The sequence below is a fragment of the Xiphophorus couchianus genome, chromosome 1 (genome assembly GCF_001444195.1).
Source record: "Xiphophorus couchianus chromosome 1, X_couchianus-1.0, whole genome shotgun sequence".
In the NCBI taxonomy this organism is placed as follows: domain Eukaryota; kingdom Metazoa; phylum Chordata; class Actinopteri; order Cyprinodontiformes; family Poeciliidae; genus Xiphophorus; species Xiphophorus couchianus.
Window position 1 is genome coordinate 21,363,475 of NC_040228.1, and position 27,493 is coordinate 21,390,967.

General features: G+C 37.3%; 1 protein-coding gene and 1 long non-coding RNA gene across 2 annotated transcripts in view; both read right to left on the reverse strand.

The window, feature by feature from the left end:
- LOC114136429 (cadherin-4-like) overlaps window positions 1–27,493 on the reverse strand; it is a 258,488-nt gene that overhangs the window by 124,535 nt on the left and 106,460 nt on the right. The window contains exon 3 of the mRNA XM_028004456.1: window positions 11,853–11,876. Within this exon, the coding sequence (XP_027860257.1) occupies window positions 11,853–11,876 (24 nt within the window). The remainder of the gene's footprint in view (window positions 1–11,852; window positions 11,877–27,493) is intronic.
- LOC114136714 (uncharacterized) lies at window positions 6,702–8,274 on the reverse strand. Its single transcript, XR_003593868.1, has 2 exons — window positions 7,038–8,274; window positions 6,702–6,914 (listed from the first exon to the last, which is right to left on the reverse strand). It is a non-coding gene; the product is annotated as an uncharacterized LOC114136714 (long non-coding RNA).

A 27,493-nucleotide genomic window follows, 5' to 3' on the forward strand; every position in this document is an offset into this window, starting at 1 on the left:
GTACGGGGAAAAAAGTCTGCTTAATTAGTGTGACTGTGGAGTCCAGAGATGTGTTTATCTCATTATGGGTATTTGAATGAATTTTCACATGGCCTCACTCGGAAATTAATGGCCGAAGTTAAATGTAGAAGGAAGTGATCCAAAAGTGTGAGATGTGGGGAAAACTATTTTAAAAAAATAATATGAAATCTAAAGTGTAATTTCTTGCTGTTTAGTTTAGTTCTCAGTTTCTAGCAAATGAAGTAATGAGTTAGATGTTGTTTATTAAAGGAAATTCACTGATGTGCATTGCACACTAAAAATCTCAGCAGGTTTTTCTCAGGTTTCCCAGGTGTCTTTGCATGAAGTAAAGATGGATGTGCTCCGTCTCTCACACCCAGTCTGCCCCTTCTGTTTCACCCTACTGAGCTAATCCAAGCTGGCCAAATCTCTCTGCCGTGCAAGCCTACATCCGAGCGGTCCTGCTGGGTGCAATATGCCACCCGCTTCCATGGCATTGCCAGCTCTGTAGGGCTTCAAGCCCAACTGTGGTGTGTTGTCAGTAAACAGACAAAGATGTATGAATCACCCAAGTAAGTCTGAGCAGGTAGTCCCATGGCAATATTGTGATCCTGAATCAAACTAAAGTTGTTTGCCCCTTGTGATTAGTGTGGGTCTACCCCACCAAGAATCTTGAGAAGTAATGTGTTAATTATGTACAGATGCTTCTCAATAAATTGTACCATCATTAAAGCTAATCTGTCTGAGTAAATCAGTTAAAATGTAACTAATACTATGTAGATTCAATATACACGTAATGATACATCTGAAATGCTAATTTTGTTAGTTTTAATGACAATAGATTACAGTAAATGAAAACCCAAATGTTTTTTTCTTAGTAAACCAAGTCACCAATAAAAGTTTTTTGTTTGTTTGTTTTGTTTTTGTTTATTAATAAAGAAATGTGAGCCTGATGAAAAGTATGTCCATGCTCAATATATGCATGGGAAAGTTGATCTGAGGTCCTTTTGCATGAACGTGGCATGTCAAGGAAGCAATCAGTCTGTGGCTCAGTCCAGGTTGTTTTAGTAATAGCCTTCAGCTTAGTGCATTGTTGCGGTATCCTCTTGAGAATGTCACGCGGATTTCCAGTGGTCTTTAAGCCAAGGAAGCCAAATTCATTGATAACATGGTCATTAAACCAGGTCCCAAATCATGATGTAAAACAAAACTGATATCACTATAAACCTTGTGAGCCAGGCAAAAAGTAAAAAGTACTATAAAATTTGCTTGTGTAGAGTTACTTTAGATGACAAGGCATATTGAATCACTACTGACTGTGAAGACTTCACACAGGAATTTGCTTCTCTACCTCTTTCCCCAAACTCTGGAGGTTTCTTTCTAAATCAAATTGACATTCATCTAAAAAGCAGACTTTAAACAACAGAGCGACAGTCCAGTTCTTTAATTCTTAGCCCAGGTAAGATGCTTCTGAAGGTGTCTATGATTAAAAAGTGGCTTAAAAGAAAGAGAGCTATAATTGTAGCCCATTTCATGTGAACATCTGTGAGTGGTGGCTCTTGAAGCTATGGTCTAGCTGCAGCTCTTGTGAAAACTCTGATATGGGCTTTGCTCAACACTCTTTTCCAGGTTGTCATTCCTAGTGTCCGTTGAGTATATTTTTAATCACACTGAATATCCTTTGATACAATGAAGAGCAAGCTTCTTTAGCTATGATCTTTTATGACTTACCATCTTTGTGAAGTGTTTTAACAACCGTCAGTCTGATGGCCTTCAAGTAAGAAGTCTTGCTCATGATCATGTGTCAAGGCGATAACATAACATTTCTGTATAAAAAATATAACTCTTATGTGATATTTGATTTTCTAAGAAACATCAAATTCAATAGGAATGTTGTAATTTAATAGGAATAAATGCATGAATTATATCAGTTTTAAATGAACCTAAATAACATAAACTCTTATACTAATTTATTCAAAGATATATAAAAAAAGATATTGTAATTAATAAAGATGCAATTTTATTGCATGCTTATGTATGCTTTACAATATATAAACAAAACCTAGCTTTTTAAATGAAACCAGAATACTAAAGCCGCAAAAGTTCTGAAAGGTTTCACTCAGTCTCTTTCTAATCGCTTACTCTTCAACACATAATCTTTGGAAATCACAGGGAAAATTAGGTCTGATGATTGTCCAGAATTGCACTTTCTTGCTTTAGACCACAACAGGAAATTGCCAGTGTGAGGTTTGTCCTCCTTGTAGGAAATATTCTGTCTACTTCAGTGCTGTCTGGGTTAAAGTGTGCAGGACATAAAGGCCAACTGATCTTTGGAAACAATCACCTGCCCTATTCTTTCAAGAGCTCAATCAAACATTTCAGATCCCTCACACTATATAGGGAGCAGGAGGTAACCAATGTCCAATTTGACGGATTTGAGTATTTGCATTCACATATTACGATTTACCCATCGTCAGTGGGAAAATTTCTGACCTCCGGAGCATACATGAAAATGTCTTTTGTCTGTGTGAATGGAGTGAAAATTTTCCCCACTAGTGCAATCACTGTTGCACCCTACTGAGCAGAACACGGAATATCAAATAAAGTTCATGCATCAGGGGAACAGGCTGTTCTAGTATCTAATTGGCAGCTCAGCATCGGAACAAGATTCTGCAAGAGAAAGAAGATTGTGATAAATTTACTTCAGATTCCATTTCTTTTTGTTACACTTGTCCCTGCTTTTATCTAATCTCTGTCATGAGAAATGTTTCAGTGTTCACACTTAAATAGTCTAAGAAGCGTGTCGACAGAAGATATATTGTGGTTTGTCTTTATCTTTCACCAACATTAATCTGGACATGTTGCTATGTTTAACTTGACTAGCAAAACTCCATTATACCCGTCTTGTCCTACAACAACCAAAAGTCTACCACTAAGAAAGTACTTTTATGTCTTATGCATAGGAGAGAAGGTTCACTGCTTACAACTTTTTTCAGCTAATTAAGTGAGAGAGATTTAGTGTGTCTGACCTGAGCCTTCAGTGTCCTTTGTTGGCATTTAATATCAATATATGCTGAACCTTATTAGTAGGACAGAGGGATGCAATATAGGCAAGATCACTTCTTTAACGACCCCTCTCTATTTCAAAGATCGCTACAAAAAATAATATGAATCAAAAATAAAAGGTCACAGTAATCACTGTTCGCATTTAGAGGTCCAAAGAATGAGTATGGGGGACACAGAGGGACACAAATATGATGGTGTATTCACATTTACTCAGCAATGCATTATTGTTGCATAGGTGGGCTTCAACCAGAGTTTTGTTCAGAACCACTATAGGAAAAATGGAGAAAGTGAAAAAAAAGTGATCTCAGCAGGGAATGTTCAGCATTATCAAGCTTTTTGGGCCAATTTTAAAGTGTAAATAGACAACTGTTCACTGTCAATTTATGGTAGTTATATTTTTAGTGCTTCAGCTGTAGAATCTACAATAAACTAACTAAGAAGGAGAGAGAAGAAAGTGAGGATAGACGGCAAAAGGGAAGTAAAATACTAATATTTTTGACACTAAATTATTTTCCATACGTCTATACAACCAGCAAAATACTTAGAATACTATAACAGACTCCATATTTTTCCAGACTGTATAGGGTCCTTGTTCAGTTACGTATGTTAAGAGAATATACTTTTGAGTTTGAATGAAAATGCAAAAGTCTTCTTAAACTAGATTGCTCGTTGAAGCCTTTCATTGAGAACAAGTTGAAAAAATTAGGTTTAGTTTAAATTTTAAAGTATCCATTCACAACCAAAGCCACCTCAAAACACCTCAAAGGATTGTGACACATAGCAAAATCAGAGGGTTTGAGTCATTTCATGAAATACTTACATAAGCAAACGACTGCTGGAATAAAAGGTGACAGATAGAATGGGAGTCTACCGCTATGTTGCCAGTTCTGTTCAACATAGCAATGTATACATGTAAGCTATAGTTTGAGCTACATCTGAACTTTATTCCAGAGTGAAACTAGTAAAGTGAACTCATAATTCAGAGTAAAGCAAAGCACCAGCTGTCCAGCCATATGATAGGTATGTGATAAACAAAGCCCTTCAGATTATCTCTGCTCTGAATGCAAATCTATGTAAATAATTAAAAACCATTAGGGCCCAGTTCTGCTGATTTATCTTTTAATTAAAGAGGTCTTGTTTTTTTAGTGTCATTTTGTTCTAATCATCTCTTGTGTTGTTCTAAAGCTAATTGACCTAAAACTGTCATCACACATGTGCTCTTTCTTAATTAAACAAACCAACAAAGAAAAAAAAATACATAAAAAAAAAATCACTTAGCTGGTACCTGTTGAATTAATCACACAATTAAAAAGGCAAAATTCCACCCATCCATCCATCCATTTTCTGTGCACCCTTGTCCCTAATGGGGTCGGGAGGGTTGCTGGTGCCTATCTCCAGCTACGTTCCAGGCGGGAGGCGGGGTACACCCTGGACAGGTCGCCAGTCTGTCGCAGGGCAACACAAAGACAGACAGGACAAACAACCATTCACACACAAACACACACCTAGGGAGAATTTAGATAGACCAATTAACCTAACAGTCATGTTTTTGGACTGTGGGAGGAAGCCGGAGTACCCGGAGAGAACCCACGCATGCACAGGGAGAACATGCAAACTCCATGCAGAAAGACCCCGGCCGGGAATCGAACCCAGGACCTTCTTGCTGCAAGGCAACAGTGCTACCAACTGCGCCACTGTGCAGCCCAGGCAAAATTCCAAAAAAAAAAATGTTACTACTATCAGGTTTATACATATTCACAAAGGTTAATGAAATTATCTTTGATCAAATAGAAATAAAAAGCCTAATTGTTTTTCTTAAATAGCAGTTCAAAAATAAGGAGCTGAACTGATAACACCACACTTGAGCTGCACCTTCATTAGAATTATTTTATGCAGGGTATTTTTAAAAATCATCACGTCAATAATACAACGTGATGAAAAAAAAATCAATAGTTGGGAATAACTTTAGTATTAAGATGTGGAAATATGTAACCTGACTTGGTTATAGTTAGTTAAAACTGGGAGTAGAAAGATGGCATTGGTGCACATAGAACAGATCCATCAGATAATACTCCACTCTACATTTGAGCTGAGAAATATTTTGATCAGTAGAATCTGAGGCTAAAAAGTCTGAGAATGATACACGTAGAGGAGATGACAATCACTCTTTTATAGCTAGTGAGAGGCATTTAAAAGCTACAAGAGGCTAGCCTGAGCCCAGTGGGCATTTCTAAATGTTATTTTATTCCAACTTCTTGGCCAGACAACTCCACTCATAAAACGGCATTTTAAAGTAGCTTCCACAAGTATGTTTTAAAAGCTTTGTGAACCATTAGATCCAGGAGAGACTTGTGACAGCTTCAAATTAGCTGAAAGTCACGCATTTATCTTAAATCTAGCGTCCTAAGACTTTTCAGCCAGGGATGAAAAGATAGAGGTGGAGAATTTTAATTAATCATACAAGGACAGAATGTGCTTCAAATTCAGCAAAGACATGTAATCAGAAAAGGCTCATAAATTACAATCATACAGAGACGCTTGAAAGTGTGCAGTTTCCTCGTGTAGCAGTAAGTTGATAGGTAACTTAGCATGTGGCTAATGGGGCAAAACGCGGCAAGTCCCTGGAAAGCACCCCTTCACTCTGACAAACAGGCAGCTCATTGACCCAACCACTGCCTCTGTCACTTTTCTTCATTTTAGCAGTTAAACGTACCAACAAATGCCCTCGTGCTGATGCACGTTCTGACATATTCGGAACAACAATCACAGACTTGGCTGCAAAATGTGAGCACACAGTATCACTGACTCTAGGAGAATTCACAATAACCCAGGGATGTTCAAAAAGGTTTGAAGTTACAGTCCTTTTGACCCATTTTGATCTGGAAAATCAAGCATCACAGAACACTTCCTGAACAGACTTGTTTACTATCTACTCGTCAAGATGAGGGACAAGTCTGTTTTGTGTTGCATGCGTTTTTCAGCAGGTTTTCTGCACAAACCACACAGCAAATCCAGCAGACCCAAATGAACTCTGTCAGATTTGATTTCAACACTTTTTAAAGTGTCTATATGGGTCCACATCAGAAAGTGTTAATTTAACTCTTTTTGGAGAGTTGGTACCTTACCTCTAATTAAGAGTCAAATATCAAATCTGCTGGAGTTAATCATTTAACACTTACTAAAACAAATTCAGTGTTAGATCTTAATATTAACTCACACAGAGTTTTTTTTTTTACTTCATAAGAGTTATTTGCAATTAATATTAAATAGGTATTTTATTTTTTTGAATTTGTAAAAATTCTTTGGAAAATAACCATTTAATAAAGAGGCAATGATTTTCTCAAATGCATTTATTTCAAAACGTGCACCATAATTACAAAACATACTACAACGTGGAATAACGTGCATGTTTCACATGTCGCTTTCATTTACATATTGCTCATCAAAAGGTCTGACATATCAGCTGTGCAATACAAAATGCAGTATGCTTAATACATTTTTCTTCAATACAATATGCATGAAATTGTTCAAAGTACAAGGTGGAGAAAGTAAAGCAAGCAGTTCATGTAATACGATAGAGTAAATGTTCTTTGAACAGGTAGATTGCCGGATATTACAGTACATAACAGACTAACCTGATATTCAGATCCATCACTTCTTACCCAGTTTATGTTTCTGTTGATAAGAGACTGGGCCTCTCTGCACTCCCCCAAAAAGCTGTCCACTCACTAACACAGATTGTCTTCGGGTTGTTGGGCTGTTGGTGAAGTTTGGCCAGGGATATCACCGTGCTCCTCTACTGCATTGGTCAGTCTTCAGTCTCCGAGTACGATAGCCAGTGTTGGTCTCTGGATCATAACAAACAAGAACCATAACAATGAAAAATGGAACGAAATAATACATTTTTACTACAACTCTAACAACAAGCCTCAATTACAGAAATGTGGAGTTTCAGAGATATTAACACTTACATAATCACTTTTGGAGCTTGAATCTTCGAAGAATCCATGGAAGATTCAGGAGGGTGAGGTTATTGCTGACAACTGGCGATTCATTCGCAACCATACTGGTACTAATACATAGAAAAAGGCAATAAAAGGATTAAAACATGCTGCAAGATGTATATAAGAAGACACAACAGAAGGAATAATGCTTTCAACATCCATCCATCCATCCAACATGAGAAAGCATTTTACAAAAAAAATTATCAGAAAGGTTGATAAATCTGACCAGTATTTATGTAAACATCATGAAAAAACATAGTCCAGATTATTACGGATCTGTTCATTAGCCAACAATTTGACTGAAAGTTCACCGACGAAATTTTTTCCGAACACTTATACTCCGCAAACATTCGGCATGCTAAGCTAAATATGTTAACACCGAGCCGTGTGGCGAACGTTATGTCTATCATACAGCTTGATCTCAACTCAAAATAATAGTTAGAAACCATCTCAGAAAAAAATTACTTACCAAGCGCAGTGAATAACTCAGACATGTGGAAAGTAAATTGTCCTGGAATGACTTGACTTCTGCCGCTTCGCTTTGGTGGGAACTTGTGAGTCTCGGGGCGGAGTCAGTGAATTAACTCCTCTAGTGTTATAGTCGCTGTAGGAGTTCAGAGTTAGGAAGTCAAGACTTACTGATTCCACATTAACATCTCTAGATTTGATACGGAAACACTTTGTTTTAACACTGGATTTTAACTACTAATAATATACATCCCAGAGTTACATAAACGGTATATGACTCTATAAGGGTAAAATTAACTCGGCTTTTGCATAAAGTCTACTAACACCAAAACATTTAACACTTTTGAATTTGCTGTGCAGGAATCAATGGCTCAAACTGCTCAATCTCTGAATCACTCCGCCATTTGTTTTGTCTTCCAATCAGTCTGCTGATAATACCCTCCACGCCATGTTTAACTCATAAATCTAGATCTGTCCAAAGTGGGAGGACAGAAAATGCATGTGGCGGTGCTCATGTGTATGTGTCAGAGGAGAAAGTGTGAGCATGCATAAATGTTTTGCAGATCTATGTAAGAAAGACCTCCACTTGGGAATTACCATTTATCAGTGTGCCTGAATTTCTCATAGCAGGCGTTTGAATGTTTCATCTAATCATTAAATGCTGACAGGCTTCACGGAATAGCTCCACTGATCCCCATTCAAGGAAAACGGGGCCTGACTTCATTAGAACTGTTAGTGCTAAGCTACTTTACCCGTGCTCATGCCTGGTTTAACCTGCAGTGTGATAAATGGAAGGGGAGAGGAAAACAAATGAAAGACAAAGAGAAGGAGATGTGAAACAAAAGAAATCTGGTATGCAAGCATTAAAAGAGAAAGCAAAGATCATGAGGAAGAGTCAGGGAGAAAAGGGAAGGGAATTTGAGAGCAAAGAGCAAGTGAACCTGTGGTTCTGGAAAACTGCGGCGGGATTGAAGAACAAACTGGAAATGTTTTAATGAAGCAAAATTGAGCAAAACAATCAATTAAATTGGGTTGCAATAAATAAATTGTTATGCCAGCACCACAAAAGCCAAAGTGCTTATCTGAGCACTTTGGCTTTTTGAAATGCATTCAAGAATTTGTACTGACCTCTGTGCACACATGCCCATCCTCACTCGTCTGACGGCTAATTTATACTTCTGCATATGTGGATATAAGCCAATAAAGATATGCATACAAGACCTTGTTTTTATCACTTTTTTCTCCAGTCCATTCATCTGGTTTCTCCTCCAAGACCCCCATCACCCAGCTCTCACACACCGACTCCACACCCCCTTCTCCTTCTCAATACTCAGGGTTTTTTTTCTCCTGCCAGCAGAGATTTTTGGCTGGCTTAAGTACGCCCACAGGCCCCCGAGGGACAGTCCATGACGGATGGCACTGCGTGTGACTCCGATTCGATTCAGCCCATTTGATAAATTTATTGCTGGCATTTTGAAAATGAAATTAGAGGGACGTCTCCTGGAGACTGTTTTTCCAGCACAGGTGCCATAAATATACTTCATTTGGCAGGAGAGTCGGAGGAGGAGGAGTGCAAGAAAGGTGAAGAGGTGTTGGATAAAGGATTTCGAGGGAAGAAGGGCAGACAGAAAGGGTTTTCAACATAGGAGAGAGTTAACGAATAAGGTCATATCATCAAGAGGTCCTGTTTTAATCTTCATACTGTAACAACTCAAAAGGTTATCCAAGCTAAGCTACGCAGACCGAGCTATTGCATTCTGCCCTTCATTTAAAACATATTCACAGTGTACACTTCTCACATCTCATGCTGAATAGTAACAGATTGAGACTGTGGGTTGTTGACATTGCAAGTGAATACAAATGTCCTGCTGTCTTCATCTTTCATCCAAAGCGAAAGACAAAAACATATAAACACACACTTACTTGCCAGTCTTACAAGACTGCATGCACAAATGTGGTTTATGTACATTATCTTTGCCTCAAGGCCCCATGACTCTTCAGTAGCGATTACACTGTCAAAGCAACTTAGGTTTCTATTACTCATGATGTATAAATGAATAGAGCAGGCAATTTTTCTTCATTGCAATCCTAATGATTTTGAGTGAGAGACATAAAATGTTTCATATATTTGCAAACAAACTAGGCTGTATGTACAGGATGGCCAAGCAGGAAAGGAACATACAATGCATTGCAAAATTATATACACCAATCAATGAACTTTTTTTGGTTTGGGCAGATTACAACAACAAGTGTCAAGGTATTTAACCAGGATTTTATGTGATGGACCAAAACAAAGTAGCATCAGCCACAGCAATATTCCACTTAACTCAAATAATTTTAAATTTAATACATTGCAAATAATTGTCCTCAGATGTAAATAACATCCACCTGTACTTAATCTTGCATTTTAATGACTGCACCTATTTTGTAAAGGTCTCACCTAAACAGATAGGTGTTTCAAAAAGATCATTAATAGGACAAACAGCTAAAACAATGTACCTTTGAAAAAGCTGAAGGTGAACTATTAGCTCGTCTGTTCAGGAAGAAATTGATGTTGTTGCAATTTGCCATAAACTGTGTAGTGTGCACATCAAGCATTTTGAAGATGATGACTGGTCAAAAGCAAAGAAAAAGAAACTTTTGGGCAAATTTACAAATCATTGGACTCTGAGAAGAAAATGTGTTGCTCTAAATTGATCATAAACATAAAGCCAGATTTATATGAAAATGGTTGAGATCACAACATATGCGTGCTACAATGGCTCAGTCAAAGTGCGCGTTCAATCTCAAATGAGGCTCACTGGAAAAACTTGAAAATTGAAATCCCCAAAATCTTTCAATCCTGTCTGACAGAGATTGAGGTATTTTACACAGAATGGTTAAAATTTCATCTTCCACATGGGCAAAGAGGCCATAAGCAGAACCTCAAAGACTTGTATTGACTTTGGTTTTTCAGATTTTTATTTCTGAAAAAAATCTAAACAAAACAATAATTTTCTTTCATTTTCTTATGTCTCCATCACATTAAGTCCCTATAAAATACAAAGAGGTTTGTAGTTACAATGTGAAAAATTCTCAAAACATTCAAATATGCATACCTTTACAAGACACTGTAGAAGCTGAAAGGTCAGATACAAGTGCGGACATATGGGAAAGGTAAAATGAGCATTCATTCACTGTCAGCATTATGCTGCCTTACTTATTTGCCTCTCATTGAGAGATGTGTGTGAGCGCAGCTGTGAGGCGATGATGTTCACCATTTCAGCCTCTGCTCCCTGTCAACATTCATCATAGGGAAGGAGGCTCGGGCAGCCTGCATCACTTACCTTTATAGGCCCATCTGACAGCACTGTACAACCCACGGTCATTACGTACACACAATCACAAAAGTGTGCATGTGTGCAAACGGGAGCATACTAAGTGTAAACTGTCACACAGATTTACACTTTCCATGTCTCTGTTTGAAATATATTAGTAGTTTTACCAGATTTGGTAGGTAAAAAAGTCAGTCTTTGTGTTTGTTTCCTTCCTTTTATTTGCATCCAGATCACATCAGATTTACTTGTCATTATAAATATTCACACCTGCATTCTGCTCTGCTATGGTAAAAGCAGTTACAAAACAACCCCAAGTTCTAATAAGCACTGGAGGGGATGAAAAGGTTTTTAAGAAAATCCGTGGGGAGTTCTCATTGCTGATTGTCTGCTTTGCAATTATCTAGTGTGACACACCCTCTGACATTGGTGCATCCTCTGCAGGAAGAACAAAAGCTAGGTGGCTTGATGCATGTACCTACAGGCTGCTAGTCAGAACAACACCCCAAAGGGGATTTAGACAATTTGACTGCACAACCCCATTATCCTACAAAATTATAACAGCCTACCAGCATGTTTCTAAAAACATCTATCCCCAGTACGTGTCCCATGAGTCCCTGATGATCCACTGTTCAAAAACAGTCCCCTCCTCCAACTTCAAATTAACATACACATGAAAGTGTGGAGGAGTCTAAACAGAACTGTGATTAGTGCTAACACAAGTAGTACAAAAGGCAGCCCTAAACACACACTGTGGGCTGCCTGTCATTCTGCGATAATTTAGACTCTGTATCAGTGGGTGTGATTGATTGACTTTGTAATCAAACAGACTGTTCTTCAGCTGAAATCCAGACTGACAATTTCAGCGTAATCAACATGACCATGAAATTTCTTTCATCTCATTAGCAAAAACCTTACAATGAACACTGACACTCAGCATACAGCCACACAACGCACAGCATATATGGAGAAATTCAGAGGTGACTGAGTGTTGCTTTACCTTTTTGTGGTGATACTGGAGTACCTGGACAAAAAAGAGCAGAAACAGAAGAACAGTTTATACTACAGTGTATTTTACTGTATGATTACAGGCATGCACAAGCCAGTTCCTGTTAATAAGATACATGAAGGTTTCAAAATGTAACAATTCTCTATGCCAGTATACAGATAAATGACTACCGTCTTAACAAAAGATCTGATGGGAAAATGTCAAATGGGTGGTTGGCTAATTAATAGTGAAAAAATAGAAAACAATGTAGTGCGTACTTTGGCTACAATGCACAATACATGTGTACAGTTCCATTGAAGTAATAAGGTGAAGAGACCAAATTTCCCTCTGACACACCAAAAACTCTACATTGGAAACACTTTCTGACCACATTAAAATCTTGGACTGAAGGAAAGAAACAACCTAGAAATAAGGAAATAGGATACACAGATAGAGCATATGGTGAAGAGTCTGGTCACTGAGGGGGTCTGGGTGTTGTTTATGTCTAAACCAAATGAAGAAGGGAATATTTGATTGCAGCTGCCGTATTTGAACTTCACCCACATGTGGACCATTATCTTAAAGTGGCAGTTTAGGGGCAAGTGCCTTATTTTTATTAGGGAAATAACTGCAGTCCTACGAGAGTTGTAGTGATAACATGTTGATAGCTACCTTACAATAATGCTAGTAAACCCTAATGGTAAAACACAAACTGATAATGTTGTGAAAAGCGAAACAAAGTATTATGCACAGAGAAAGTATTGTTAAAGTATTCTAGTGATACTTTAACAGGTATCACTTGGAGAAAAGCAAGCGCTGAAGCTCTCGTGCCTTTGAGCAGAAACTGAAATATCTACCTAAATGCTTTCAGATTTTTTGTGTTTTAAATTACAGCTTTAGTCACAAGGGCTCATTTGCCACTGTAGCGAATTACAAGCAGACTGTGCTCATCAGAATGTTTTACAATCGTCCGAGGGTGCCGGTCTGTTATGTCTCCAAGCAACTGCCGGGAAGCAACAGTTTCCCTGACCTCTTCCTCCCTAGAGGAGAAATCATCATCTAAAGCTTCACATAAGAATTTTCAAATTCAGTTGGAGATGATGATATCGTAAGAGATCCAAAGGCAACTGAAATGGAAAAGTTGTAAAAAATAAATTGTGACATATTCTTTGAAGTAATTTTAATGAGTTTCCAGAGAAAGCTACTGAGTCAACAATGTTTTCTTCAGCTGTATGAAGCATAGAGTGGCACTGTGTTGCCATTCTCCTATGTGCTGCTGTGCAGGCGTAGACTTTCAATTTTCCATCAATTACAGAAGGGACAACTTTAGCAGTTGAGAAACATTTTGTCATAAAACACAGACAGTAGCACTCTTTTCCCTGTGGAAAAGGATGCTACGTACCACTCTTGGAAGAAAACGTTAATTTGAAGATAACTGCTGACTCCACCTGAGCAAACAGCCTGACTTGCTAACCAGCTTGTACCAACTTAAGTTGTGCAATTCACTAAAGAGCATAACAGCAACAAGACCTTATTTGTTTCATATTATCGGCTTACTCTATGCTTAAAATTCAAAATTTTAAGCATAAAAATTTTCTAATTTTTATGCATAAAAATTTCAATTCTAATAATTGTTATATTATTAGAATTGTCATTATTAAAATGCTATACTATTTTAATAATAGTCTCATATTTGCGTTATTCAGTTTTATACAATTTTTTGTGAACATATTTCACAAATTATCTTTATTAATGTAAATAAAGATAACATTAATCTTTATTTAATGTTATCATAAAATAAGCATTCTTACAAGAAAAAATAGAATTTAAAAAAAAATGTTTATGATGTTTACAATGTTGCTATGGTGTTCTTGTGTATTGAAAATGAAAATCCAACCCATGCATATCTGCTCTAGACTGTTTTGCAGATTTAGAAAAATTTAATCTGCAAAAATGGTATCCTAAGAAACTCAAATGCAACAGAACATTGTCCAGAAATCAACTTACATAAACAGACAAGGTAGAGAAATAAAAGCTCCTTAGCAAAACCCCTAAAGAAAGGCCTTGAGAGATCAGAGACTCCTGACTCCCACAAGCTTAAGTTTTTATTTAGTTATTGAGAGAGTGAGTTTCTAATAAGCTTAAATATACTGAGACACAGTAATACAGACTACATCAAATACTTTCTGTAAGCTTTTTAGTTTCTTATGCAGGGGCCAAAAGGGAGACTAACTCCATATGGGCAGAAAGAAAGTATTGGTTTCTTGAAAGCCAGATGTAGTTCTACTTGTTTTGAACAGAACACAAAACCTGAGGGAGAGAAATGCAACTATTAGCTTGCTGCTTTCACAAAATATCTACCATAACACTGGTGGTGTGCTACAAAGGTTACATTTATTGTATATACTTGTCATATGTATACTGAAAAAGAAAGACAAAACTATGGAGAAAGCTAAAACTATAGAATATATATATAATTTTTTTTTTTTTACTTCTTAGCAGTTCAGATCCTTTTAAGGATTTCTCTTCAAGCCTGAGCCCAAAAGGCCCAAATGGCCACAGAAATGGGAGGGGAATAATTGAATCTGGATGGATTTGGTGTGTGCTGGACTGAAAAAGCGATAATCCAAAGCTCTGCCTAATTGCCAGAGTAAAGATGCTGTCCATTGTGAAGATGGCGTCTGTGTTTATCAAGGCATTGTGCCGTGGGATTGGACTGAGCATTAGGACCTTCTACACTTTTGTTTTGCGAGGTGTTATAGTGAATTTCAGCAAATATTTGAACTGTGGTTATTACATGGTCTGATTGGCTGCTATGCAACTGTCCATAAGCTCTGCACGTCAACACTAATCTAAGAGGAGGCTTCAAATAATTAGTTAGTGGAGCACTTTCACAGCCCAGTGCAGTCAACCTTATCACTAAAAGAAAATCCCCGGTCCATTTCCTTTTTAGCCCAAAGGCTTACAAACTCTCACCACTCCTTGAACATTAAGAATAACTGCATAACTGATAAAATATCACAAGTCAAAACCACCATATTACATCCCCCTCTATGTCTTTTATTTTATAAAGACAGACGTTTTGGTGAGTTGTCATCAATTTTTTTTTTTACATATATTTTTTTTTTATTCAAGAAATAAACAAACAAAAACATATGGTCATCACAGGGCTGTTAGTACATTTGAATTTGGTTCCATTTATTATTTCCCTTACAAAAAAGTCCCATGAAAATGACGTTTTCAAGTGCAAAAAAAATCCCATGAAAATCATGGGGTCCACATTTTGGTACCCCAAACGAAAGATGTGCAAAAAGTCTTAAAATTATGTATTTTTATTTACACAGCATCATCTCCCATGAACAATTGAAAAATTAAACCTTCAATGTGTTCATTTATTCAGCAAGGGAAAAAAATATTTATGTATGTTTTAGTTTATCTAAATGTTTGAAGTTATGTTGTTACCCGAGATTTAATATATCCCTAAAGTAGAGCTATGACATAATTTCTTTCATCCAGTCTTCAAAATGGGAAAGACAAGAAAACATACCATTCAAATAAGACCAAAAGGATGTTCATAAGGATATAGTTTCTCACTGAAACACATCTGCAGTCAGACAATTAACTAAAACTAAAACATTTTCAAGCTGTGATTGACGAGGTTGAATATGGATCCACAACAAGGTGGATGGTAAGAAAGGTAAAAAAGCTCATCTTTGAAGGGATGCTTAGATTTATGGATGGTGGTGCATATGCATATCTCACCAGACATATGGACATATCACACCTAGATGAATGATGGATACTTAGACTTAGACATAACTTCAACTTAGAATGTAAAAACGCAACTATAGTTTGACAACAGTCAGAATTCAGCGTCCTGCCAAACATACTTTGTAGCAACAAATTCTCCTTGTGCCCTTTAAAGTCTTTCATTAAAAAAAATGGTAACTGAACAGTGACATTAACATTTGGGTTGCAGCTTAAATCTTCAGACAATTTAGAAATGTCTTGTCATAAGAAGTGAATAGATGTTTAGAAAAAATCCAACATCAGTGTTTGCAGTCTTAACTCGGCTATAGACAAAAACAACAGACAACACACCCTAACTATGATTTAATTTGAACATAACAAGCTATTATTTAAATTATGCTTTAATTAATTGCTTCCACACAGCTACCTTCAGTAAACAGCAGGTTGCTACACCATGTGTCACATTGCCTTTGAGCAAACTAATAAATTAGACAACAAATATAGTTAAAGGAAATGTGGAAACAGTCTCTGATCATCGTTTGAGAGACTTTAATTGTTCAACACATGAATTTTCTCCCCATTCTGGATCTTGTTTGTTTCGGAGCTGGAACACCATGCTGACTGGTGTCAGAACAGATAAATAACTCTGCTGTTAAGAACGGCAAAGAAAACCTCTGTCATCGATTATTGCTTTCCTTCTCAGCTTTCAGTAGCTTACATGGATTTGGAGGCTAATTTGCTCTGAATATGTGAGAAGCGTTTTATGGGCACGTGCACTCACAGCAGTAATCCCTTGGGCTTGAGTATTATGTAAAATAGGACACATGTCAATACAGGTTTCCCACCATGTATGTATTTAAGGACGGTAAAGTTGAGCTGCTCAAAACTATGCCTAACGACTCTAAAGTCTACATTTGGGGGATTCAGAAAATCAGGAAATAAATGTCTTAAAGCTGCTTTGCTCTAACTAATATTCCATCTCATCATAAGAGAGGTTGGAAAAAGAAGGTGGTGAGTGAAAAGAGGTGGAAAGGCAGAATGGTTGTAGGATAATTTATTCATTTAGGAAAACATGCACAGCCTTATAATTAAACTGTAACATAATTTGACTTTTATGAGAACAAGTCAAGAAGACTCAAATACATTTTAGCATTTTACCCCGAGCATTTGTGCTTATGTTCATAACATTCATTACATCAATTTGACCAGAGACTCCTTTGTGCTCCAAGACATGAAAAAAAATTGCTAGGGAAAAAGATTGAAAACTCAAAATTGCAGGAAATGAAAGACCACATTTAATCATTTTTCAAAGAAAGTGAGATCGAAGTTTATCTTAGTGATCCAAGAAAAGTCAGCCAATAAGAGCACTGATGAAAGCATGCATATTTAATGCTTTCAGATCATAGGGCTTTTAAGGTTTTTTGCAGAAGCATTTATACCCCTTAAAGAGGAGTATAGGGGATCGGAATGGTATTATGTAAAATCAACTGTTCTGAACGTTATATCATGTTAAAATGTTATTCCCTCATAAAAGACAGGTCCTCCAGATTAGCTGTAGCAGCAATTAGCAGACACCTGGTGGAACTACATGCCTGTAGAGCTCATTACACAAACAATACTAAGGTTCAATACTCCAGTTGGATGAGCATTGTTATGATGACATGCAGATGGCAGAATATCTAGGTTAAAAGTTTTGCCCATTACTGTTTTTATGTTTGCAGTCATTGTCTTGCTGGAAGGTGAAACTACTGCCGTGAGTTTAACATTTACAGCCTCTAAGAAGAAAAGAATGCCTACATGCTGATACCTTGGACAATATGTATATTGAATGATGAATGTCAGTTTTCAATATCATGCCAATGGCTGTATAGACTTTATGTAGAGGTAACAGACTGAATAGAACAAAAAAAAAATGAATGAAATACTTGTCAGATATTTTGGGATTGTGACAGCTGTCCCGACTGTCACACGCAGACACTATTGGTAATGGTTTTTTTGTTTTCCCTTAATATTACTTTATATATTGATTAGTGAGTAGTTTAGATTTTTATCTTAAAATTTGTTTTCATTAGTCTGACTGCTTAGTTAACTATTTGTTATGCACCCATTTAGTTAACTTTATGTGTCAGTTCTTTGTATATTTTGTTAAATATAACAAATTAATTTCTTTCTTTTGAGTTACCAGTTTCCTCTGGACCTGTTCCTGAAAATCATACAGATGAGTTCCAGCTGATCGGTGTCCATATATGGGTGTCAAACTTCCTCAGCGGGCCATTCCATTTGTTCACCAGGGGAGGGGAGGGGCAAATTTGGTCTTTAGTTTAATTTTACCATTTATTTAATGTTTCTTCTTTTGGAAAGTTAGTTAAATTCTGATATTTATTTCAGTTTTAGTAGTATTCTGACCAATATTTGTTAGGTTTTTGTGTGTTTAATTACCCCCTAGTGTGTGTTAATGGTCTGATCAGCCACTATTTAAGTTCCCCTCATGTCTTGTTTGTTAGGTCAGTTTGTGCTTGAGTTTGTTCTGTTACCACTTGAGTTGTACTTTGTTATGTTGACCTCAGTTTGGGCCCAATTTATCATTTTTGGAATTTTTAAAAAATAAATTAAGATTATATTTTGAATTTTCTTCAACGTCTCTCTGGCTGGTTTATGCAAAACCTTCACAGGGATGTTCTTTGACATCTGCCTTCTACATCACAATTATGCTTTTATTTGTGCTGATCTACAGCATCAAATTAAAACCTAATAGAAGACATTGATGTTTGTGATTAGAATGTGGGGAAAAAAAATGAAGGAGTGTGAATACTTTTGCAAATCCCTGTAACATGGCAGCTATGGTGGATGTTGCCACACCGAGGCAACAGAGAAAAGGAGAACATAAAAATGAGATCTATGTCAATACCAAGATTTATGCTGGCACATTTATGATGCTATCTGGCAAATAACTACTTCACAAAGTAACTAATAAAATAAACACAGCTCCTTAGGTCTTAAAAAGAGCACTGCTTCACTGTCTTTATGCCCCGGTTGTTTGCATGAGTCAGAAATGGCATGTATCTCTTGTGGAAGTACTCAAATCCGAGCAAAGTTTCAGATTCCATAATTATCTCAGTGATGGCTGTGTGGTTGCCATAAATATACTTGGTGGTGATCGACAGTTTAAAGCTTAATCCGATTTAATAGCTATCTCAGCACAGACTGCACCTTGTCTGCCAAAGGAAACACTGTAACTTTTCTAGCAGGAAGAAATCTTGTTTTTAAAGCACTTGATGCCGGAAAGAAGCTGCTGGCGTGAAGAAATTCTTATAGGCATTCACATCATCTCATTGCACTGCATACGATGTTGAGAACCCCTTACTTTTCACAGGAAAAAAACAATCTCGTTCTAGTTGAATCTGTCTTTTTTAACTCCCCTAGGACAAATAACACAAAAGTTGCAAAACTGAGCAATAAAAAAGTGCTGTGTTGTAAAATTTGACAAATGCTTTGTACCATAGACTATAGGCAGCATCTGTTTTCTGTCAACACTCTTTTTGCACAGATTGGCAAATTTTGCACCATCTGCCACATGTGAGCATCAAAATACAGAGAATTGCATGCAGGCAAGGTTTCAATTTGACTGAGAATGCTTTCTACCGTTGAGACCAATGGCTAACTCTATTCTCATTACATGTCTAATTCATGAACTGCCATACCTGCACAGGACTAAATTGAAGCAATACAAATCATGTGACAAATTTAGCAAAAGTTAATTATGATAGTGAGATCTATCATTACAAATGATGAGTGCAATTTAGCTTGCCTTTGATCTGGTTCACTTTTCGTTCTCTTCTTCCACATGTCTTGGTATACTTTTATTCTTACACTGACTCATATCACATGGAGTGATGTATGACTTAGAATTTTGATGTTTAAGACATCATGTTTTAAATTGAAAAATGTACTATTCAAAATGTTCATCTGAAAAGAGAAATACAATCTGATCATATCAAAATCTCACTACACAGAGATTCAGGGAGATAAAAGTAAACCTTCAGCAAAAAGTACCACATGAGCACACAGTAGAGAAGGTATGACTCAAACAAAAAATCTAATTTAATACCAGCACAAAAATGGATTCTTAAAATGATTTTTTAAATATATATAAAAATATTAATAATACAATACTAGTCTTTTTAATTGCAGCCATTTTAACCTAAATGAGTAGAGGAAGTATAGCTGCATTAACAAAGTTTACATTTCATTTAGATTAAGTTTGATTTTGTACATTTTCTATAGATGCACATATTACACATAAACATGCACATATTCTGAGATGTGATGCATTGACAGACCTATGTGTCCCTACTCCTTTAAGTTAGCATGTCAGACACAAATGCAAAAGACCACTAACATTAGTAGCCTTGGCAGAGACATGCCTTATTTTATAGCATCATACTGAAAAGTTTCTTAAGTCAGCAAAAAAGTATTAAAAGATAATGCCTAGTGCCACAATTAGATGAGAAAATAAAAGATTATAAATTCTACAGTAATTGGGTCATTTTTGTACATTTTTCAATACATTTTATTATTTTGATGCCTTCATCCAACTTTACCAACTTATACTTCCATGACTGGGAGAATCATAGGTGGAACGGCAAGACACACCCGGGACAGGTCGCCCATCCACCACAGGCCAACAAAAAGGACAATCAACCATACACACACTCATACCTAATGGCAATTTTGAGTAACTAATTAACATAACAGTCATTTGTTTGATTGTAGGTGCTGAAGATTCTGTACAGAAGCTGTGGACAGGTTTCTGGAGAGTAGGAATACACATATGCAAGCTTCTTACAGAAAGACCCCAGGCTGGTATTTAAATCCGGGAATTTCTAGCTGCAAGTCAGCCGTGTCATCGTTTTTGCCACAATGTATTCCATTTTATGTCTCCCTGGCAATAAATACGATGAGGTACAGAGGCTCATTTCTCTTAGCCACTATTCAAAAAGTGCCAGAAAAGAGAGCATGCAACTTAAAGAAGACAGATGACTTTTGATCTTCTCTTAGTCATTTCCAAACTTGTAAGCAGCTAAAAATTGCCCATGTATAAGGTAAGGAAATCATTAAAAAGCTTATGGTCACTACATATACTATACGCCAAGTAGTTGTTTGGGACTCATGCCATCAGCCTTTTTTGTCCTACCATAACAAATATAAATATGGTGTTTCTAAGCACTACTAGGACCTTTATTTGGACCTGCGAGTTTTGGCCATTTGAGACTGTGAATGATCTTTGCAGCCATAAAACTCTCCACATAAGACTGATGAGGACAGATTTGTGGAAGGGGACCCCATACAAACATTGAGGTACAGTGAAGGATCTGTGATTCTGTGGGTCTAATTCTTTGGGAAACTTGCTGGAGTGCATATCACATTTCTTAAACAAAAATGTGTTGGCCAGAACACTGAAAATGGATGATCGATTGCTTTTTAATGCTTTTTATCAGCATTGAAATGGTCAAAAAACAATACATAAAAAAACAGCTCAGTCTGAATAGCTACATTCCACTCAAAAATTTATAAATTTTGAAAAGTGGGTAAGCTGAAGAGAACATAAGAGAACCCCCAGAAACCTGGATGGTGTAGAAACATTTTAGAAGATGATGGAGAATTATCCGTTCTCTATGCTGAGTTCTTGATGCATGAGGTTACAGAAGAGTCAGTGAGTTGAATTCATGAATTCCATTTATTAATACCAAAATACAGCTGGTCCATTCTGACATGCTACCTTTAAGAGCTAACATGCAAAATGGCATCCCACAAGAGTTTCTCATTCCCTTTGTCTCTCTGAGCTACGCCCCAAAGAGGGTGTTGCCTAGTGTGTCATCCTTTACCCCAGCTCTCATTTGCATTTCCTAACATGTGATTTACTTTAGCTTTAGCTTAGCAACTAGCTAAAAGAGATAGAAGGAAACACAGAATTTATTTATTCTCAACAAAGGCCATGAGCTGACCAAAAAAAAGGGGGATTGCCTGATCCCCTTTTGCCTGAAAGGAGTCCCCTATATTTCAGTAGAAATATAGGGGACCAATATTTCCGTAGAAATATAGGGGACCAATATTTCCATTGATTGTGGTAGGCATGATTTTACCCAAAAATATGTATTTCTTTTTCCCATTAAGACATATACTCAAATAAAAGGTCATTTCTTTCAGTGAGAAATTATGAGGCTACAGCAGAAAACACATTTAGTGTAAGGTTTTTTTATGCATCTTGCTAGCTGAGAGAGAAAGTCTATTAGTTGAAATAACAATAGAAAGTAAAGATGCCACAGTAAATGGCTGGAGAAATGACTCATGTGTGACCACTGACATGAATGGTAAGGATTCTAAAGAGTTATTATACAACTCAGGTTTGTGTAATTTTAAATAAAATAATACACTCAACGAGCAAAAAAAACAACCAGAACTTGCATTCAATATCATGAATGTTTACATGTTTAATTTTCACTACAACATATATGAATATTGAAATTCAGGACAATAAGAGGCGCTGAAATCCTTTCAATGATAGCTGGTAAAATAAGTAATCAGAGGATCTAAATCACCGTTTAAAAGAGAATATCCACCAGACCACTCCACAACAAGATTCAGAAAGCTTCTCAAAACCTTTTAACCATTAATTGAATAATGCATTAAATTTCCAATTGAAGAGATGCATCTAGCTAATTTGACTGTCAATGTATGATACAGCACCTATACTTTACAGACAAATGAAAATTAGACAGTATTTCTGACTTTGGTCAAAAATATTAGCATACTATGACTTGTTTAACCAATGTTTTGAAGGCATGTGCATGGCGTTTTTCGAGAATAATGCAAGGACACAAAACACAATCCAAGGTTTTAATTAGTTGAGTGTAGCACATGCTCATCTGCTGCATGCAGCACAGGGAGAGCAGGGAGTGCTGCCTTCTTGCTCATTATGCACTAATGAGTTGTCTATTAATGAAAATGGAAAGCATTTATTTTGCGAGCACAAAGGGTTCAGCTGGATTAATTACTGCACTACAGCAACAAAATGAAAACAGAAAGTGCAGCATCACTCTTGTGTGGTGCATTGCCCATTAACCAACTGTTATCAAGGCACGGCGAATGTTGACGCACGACACACGGTGGGGACAGAAAACGCCCTCACAGGCCATTAAAACTTCATGTGAACTCCAGTTCTGACGCATTTGATGTAGTTTCTTTCCAGCTTACAAGTTTCCATACAACTCATTGTTATGTGTCCACAAGCAAAACATCATGTCAAGGTAAAAATAACATGATCAGGGAAGAAAATGATTCATTTATCCACTGAGCTTCAAAGGAGGACTGCATAATACCAGAGCACATGTAATTAGAGTACATTTGTTGAATTTTGCAATGAGTATCATTTATGATTATCACATACTTTCCAGACTCTCACTATTTTCTGTCACCTTTAGTGTCTCAACTACTGAAAATATGCATTGAGTGTTGAGGGCACTTAAAGGTGAGCCAACAACATTATTCCTAATCTTTATTAGAATGCATGGCATGTGAAAAATAATAAAAAAAGCTATTAAAACTGTTAAGCCATTTTATTAGGCAGTCTCTGCAAGTGCTCCTTTGGCCTCGTTTTTGTCTTAAGAACTGCCTTAATTCTTTATTGCATAGATTCAATAAGCTGTTGGAAACATATTGACATATCAGCATCAATCACTCAGTTGCTGCAGATTTGCTGGCTGCACATCCATAAATTGAATTTCCCCTTCCACTACATCTCAAAGGTATTTCACTGGATTAGCATGCAAGTTTAGGAATAGGTTGAAATTGTAAGACATAGCCATCAGAAGATGGTTACTCTGTGGTCATTAAAGGATGGATATGTTCAGCAACAGTACTTAGGGAGGATGTGGAATTTAGATGATACTGAGTTGCTTCTAATGGGCTTGACACATGGGAAGCAACAAAAACAGTGGACAACAAACAGGGACATGATAGCAACAGCAGTGACAATGACAAACGTTGAACTTTTTAAATTATTTTTCTTGTGTCTACGTCTTTCTTGTGCGCAAGCTTAAAATTTCACATAAACAAATTTCACCAGTCTCATGGCTGGAGGAGGAGAAGTGATTGTTGTCCCATTAAGCAAGCAATGAATGAATAGGGAGCAACAGTGTCTCCCATGTGTTCCCATAATATGGTAAGATATTTGGGTCAAAATTAAGACTATTGTGAACTCAGTGGTACCCATGTCCTTGTTGCAGAATGTTGGTATATCTATTCCAAACCCAGCTGCTGACCTGAAAAATGATAGACTAGCACCATTATCCAACAATCAACACTGGTAATTGGAAAAGCTAGTGAATAGTATTTAGTCCCTGAAATACATTTCCTTAGCATTCTAATGTTTAGTTTGAAACTCAGCAAGCCTAAACTACATCTAGTTGTCAAAAGTTGGGTTTCTGCCACGTGATTATCTGAGTTTTTAACAGAAACAAGCATAAGCACAAGGGTGTATACTAATCAAGTGGCTGGTGTGTCCACACTCTCACCAATAAGCAAAGAAAGCCTGATGCACAACAAGCAACAGCAGGATAGCATCTCCTCTCTTTTTAGATCAATGCAAAGATAAAATAAAATGCAACTTGTCTGCATGTAATTTAGTTGTGCCGCACTTCCTTTTAAATGATCAGAGTCATTCTAATCGCTCACTAATGGCCTAATTTCCCACTGGGCTCTCCTTGGAGAAGTCCGGGACACGGGGGAGGCAAGTGGGCTCGGCAGCCTCAGCAGATGGTTCTTGATCAGATATTAGAGGGTGGGCATGGTTGTTTGGCCATGAGCTTTCAGCCCTGCCTGTGGGACATCAACACTTCCAGCAACAATTTAAGTGCCAAGTGAACAGCTCTGTGTCCTATCCAGGCAGTAGGGACATTGGTGAAGCACTGGGCTGCTGTCTTTAGGCCTTGCAACAATGCAGGAAGAAGGAGGCATGATGTCTTTTGCAGAATAGCTCTCACTCCATGGGAGCTTTGTGTGATTTGACGACAAATGCTTGTATAATTACTATTGCTATATGATAATTCTCATAAAATATCCCGATAATCAAAATCCAACTTAGCTGGATTTGAGGAGAAAATACTCTTTTTATCACTGATTCCTCCTAATGTAACCATGTCTGGTGGAAATATATCAAAAGAAAAATAATGAAAATGGATTGTTTGAATATATGGGACACATGAACACAAGGAGGATCAAGTCTTTTTATATTAAAATAGAATATTAATCTGAAAATGTAAAAAAATAAATAAATAGAAATGAATGTAAAAATGGGTGTGATACAAGAAAACCAACTTAGCTTTTTTTTCCCTTTGGCTTACCTTTAGCTGTCTCTTTTTATGCCGACATCCACAGAGCAACAGTGAAAGCAGAGTGAATAACCACAGCAATCTGAGCTTTATTTATCCCCTCCCGTGTGACAGTAGCAGCCTAAAATGGCAGAGCTTTGGATGTGACCTTCAGCTGGAGTGGCTTTCCATCAGTCACCACTGCCACCTCCAGATCAGACAGTGGGCTGAGGACAAGTGGCACCTTCAGTCCTCTTCATGTGCGCTCCCTATTTAGTATCCCCCCACAACTGTCCACAAGAGATTCATCTCATTTCACTTTCTTGAAGACCTCTGACTCTTCCATTTTTATTTATTTTCCACTTATTATAGCACCCTTGGGATACTTTTAGTCTTTTACAGGTTGCCTTAATATTTTTTTTTTCCTTTATCACCTTTTCTCATTGTTTTCTTTTAGTGGGTGTACTTGGCAGATACAAGTTTTGGCAATAATCGTGGGTGGGAGGAGCAATAGCTGCATAAAAGCACTTTAGAGGAAACAATATGTCTTATAATAATAAAATATGAGAGGAGACACAAGGAGCAGGAAGAACATAATTGCTGCAATGAAAAAATATGTCAGCTTTATCATTACCAAGGTACTTCCTCACCCATAAACCCATCTTAGGTTCACTAAACTTATGTCTGATTATGGTGAAAGGGTATAATTGATTTGACACAGGTTTTGGAGCAAAAAAAACTTTTTTCTTTTTTTTTTGTGATTCGCAGTGGACAGCATGGCCTTGTCAAGTCTGATTACATAAAAAAGATGTGTATTATTGTTGCCTGTTTTGCTAAAAATAGATGTAAAACCCTGAACGGCCTCTACCTTCAATTTGCTGTCAGCTTTCATAACAGTAACAGCATGTTCACCATCAATAAAATTGTTTGCGTCACTCCATCAAATGACAGAGGTTTTAGATTTAATTTACTGAAAGATATAAATTGCAGTTGATGGAGAATTTTAACAACAAAAAAACTAACAAAAAACAGAGCACATGTGTATACCTAAATAACTGCTATTCAAGATTGGTGCAGAGCATATTATGTGGGGATGTTTTTCTAGGTATTGGGCTTGATACCTTGGTTCCTGTGAAGAAAAAAAAACCTTCAGCATATCAGGAAATATTGGCCTCTTCAATTCTTCTGACTTTACAGAAACAACTTAGGGGATGGCCCATACAAGTCCAATAAAATTGTTGATCTGGACAAAAGCTAGATCCAAAAAAGACATAGTTGAGCAACTTCGGTGGAGAGAAAATTAACTGGCTCTTAAAACCTTTGCATTAACATCAAGATATTGTTAAAAGCAACCCAATACTTTTGGTAAGGTAATCTGTGAGGGTCATTCTTTTTCATAAGAAAAGTTAGCAGAGATGTTCTCATCATCCCATGTTTTTCAAATTTGAAAAGTCATTGGGCCATTGAGAGAACTAATCTACTTCCTTTTTATTGTAAGGACTTAAAATAATTATATTTTGTAGAATCTTAACATACTACTCAATTGTGCACAAATATGCTTTAAGTAAATAATGGACCAGTGTAACTTTTCTATGCAATTTCTTTTTATGGATCCTCAAAGTAGACTTTTTAACTTTTCTACTTTTTTACTTTTCTACTTTTTTTCTCACATGTACCGTCTCTGCTATTTCACATATACCACATACAGAAGATGGTTGCCTACATGGGTCAGGTAGACAGAATCCTAATTGTTAGATTGACTTTATTAATTCAAGAATATATCCAGTGTTCAATTAGACAAGTCGTATAACTGTTAATATGACCTTCAACCATGTGGATTATTTGTGCGTCAGTGCATGGACGTGTGAGTGTCTGTATGGGTAGGGGGATGAGCAGACACACTTCATTGTACATGTGTGCAATGAAGTGTGTTGGTGTTGAGTGGGTGTATGTAAGCGAGTTTGTCACCTGAAGGTTTAAGACTGGAGAGAACGATAAGAAGCCTGCAAAATGCAGCATTCCAGTGCAGCGAAAGACAGGTGGAGTCATCTCTGGATGGCCAAGGCACACAGACACAAAGCATCACCCCAGAGCAGCCTTATGCCCAACATAGGGACAGGCTGTCAGTGAAGCACAGAAGCGGCAGCCCCCAGGCCAAAGAGGCACAGGGTCACACGTAACGCACCAAGCACCCCTGACTCAGCCACACTGTTTTCTCCCACCACACAGGACAAGCCTCCATGGGACCCGATTCCCCTAGCAGCTCAGGGATTGCACCAGTTTCCAGGAGCAAGACCGGTCTGGTGTGAATGAAGATGTGTATGCTCAAAGTGAATCCAGATTGGGGTGTGAGACCCCACTGCTTACAGACAGTGTACCCTTAACCCCAAGAAGAGAGGTGGTCTCCAGGGTACTCCCCCCATGTCTGCAAGGTTCATCATCCCACACGTTGAGAATCCACTGATGTATGGTGTTGCATATGTTAGGGAGGAGGGGAAGGGCTCCTGGGTACCAGCATGAATCTTCTTAGGAGCT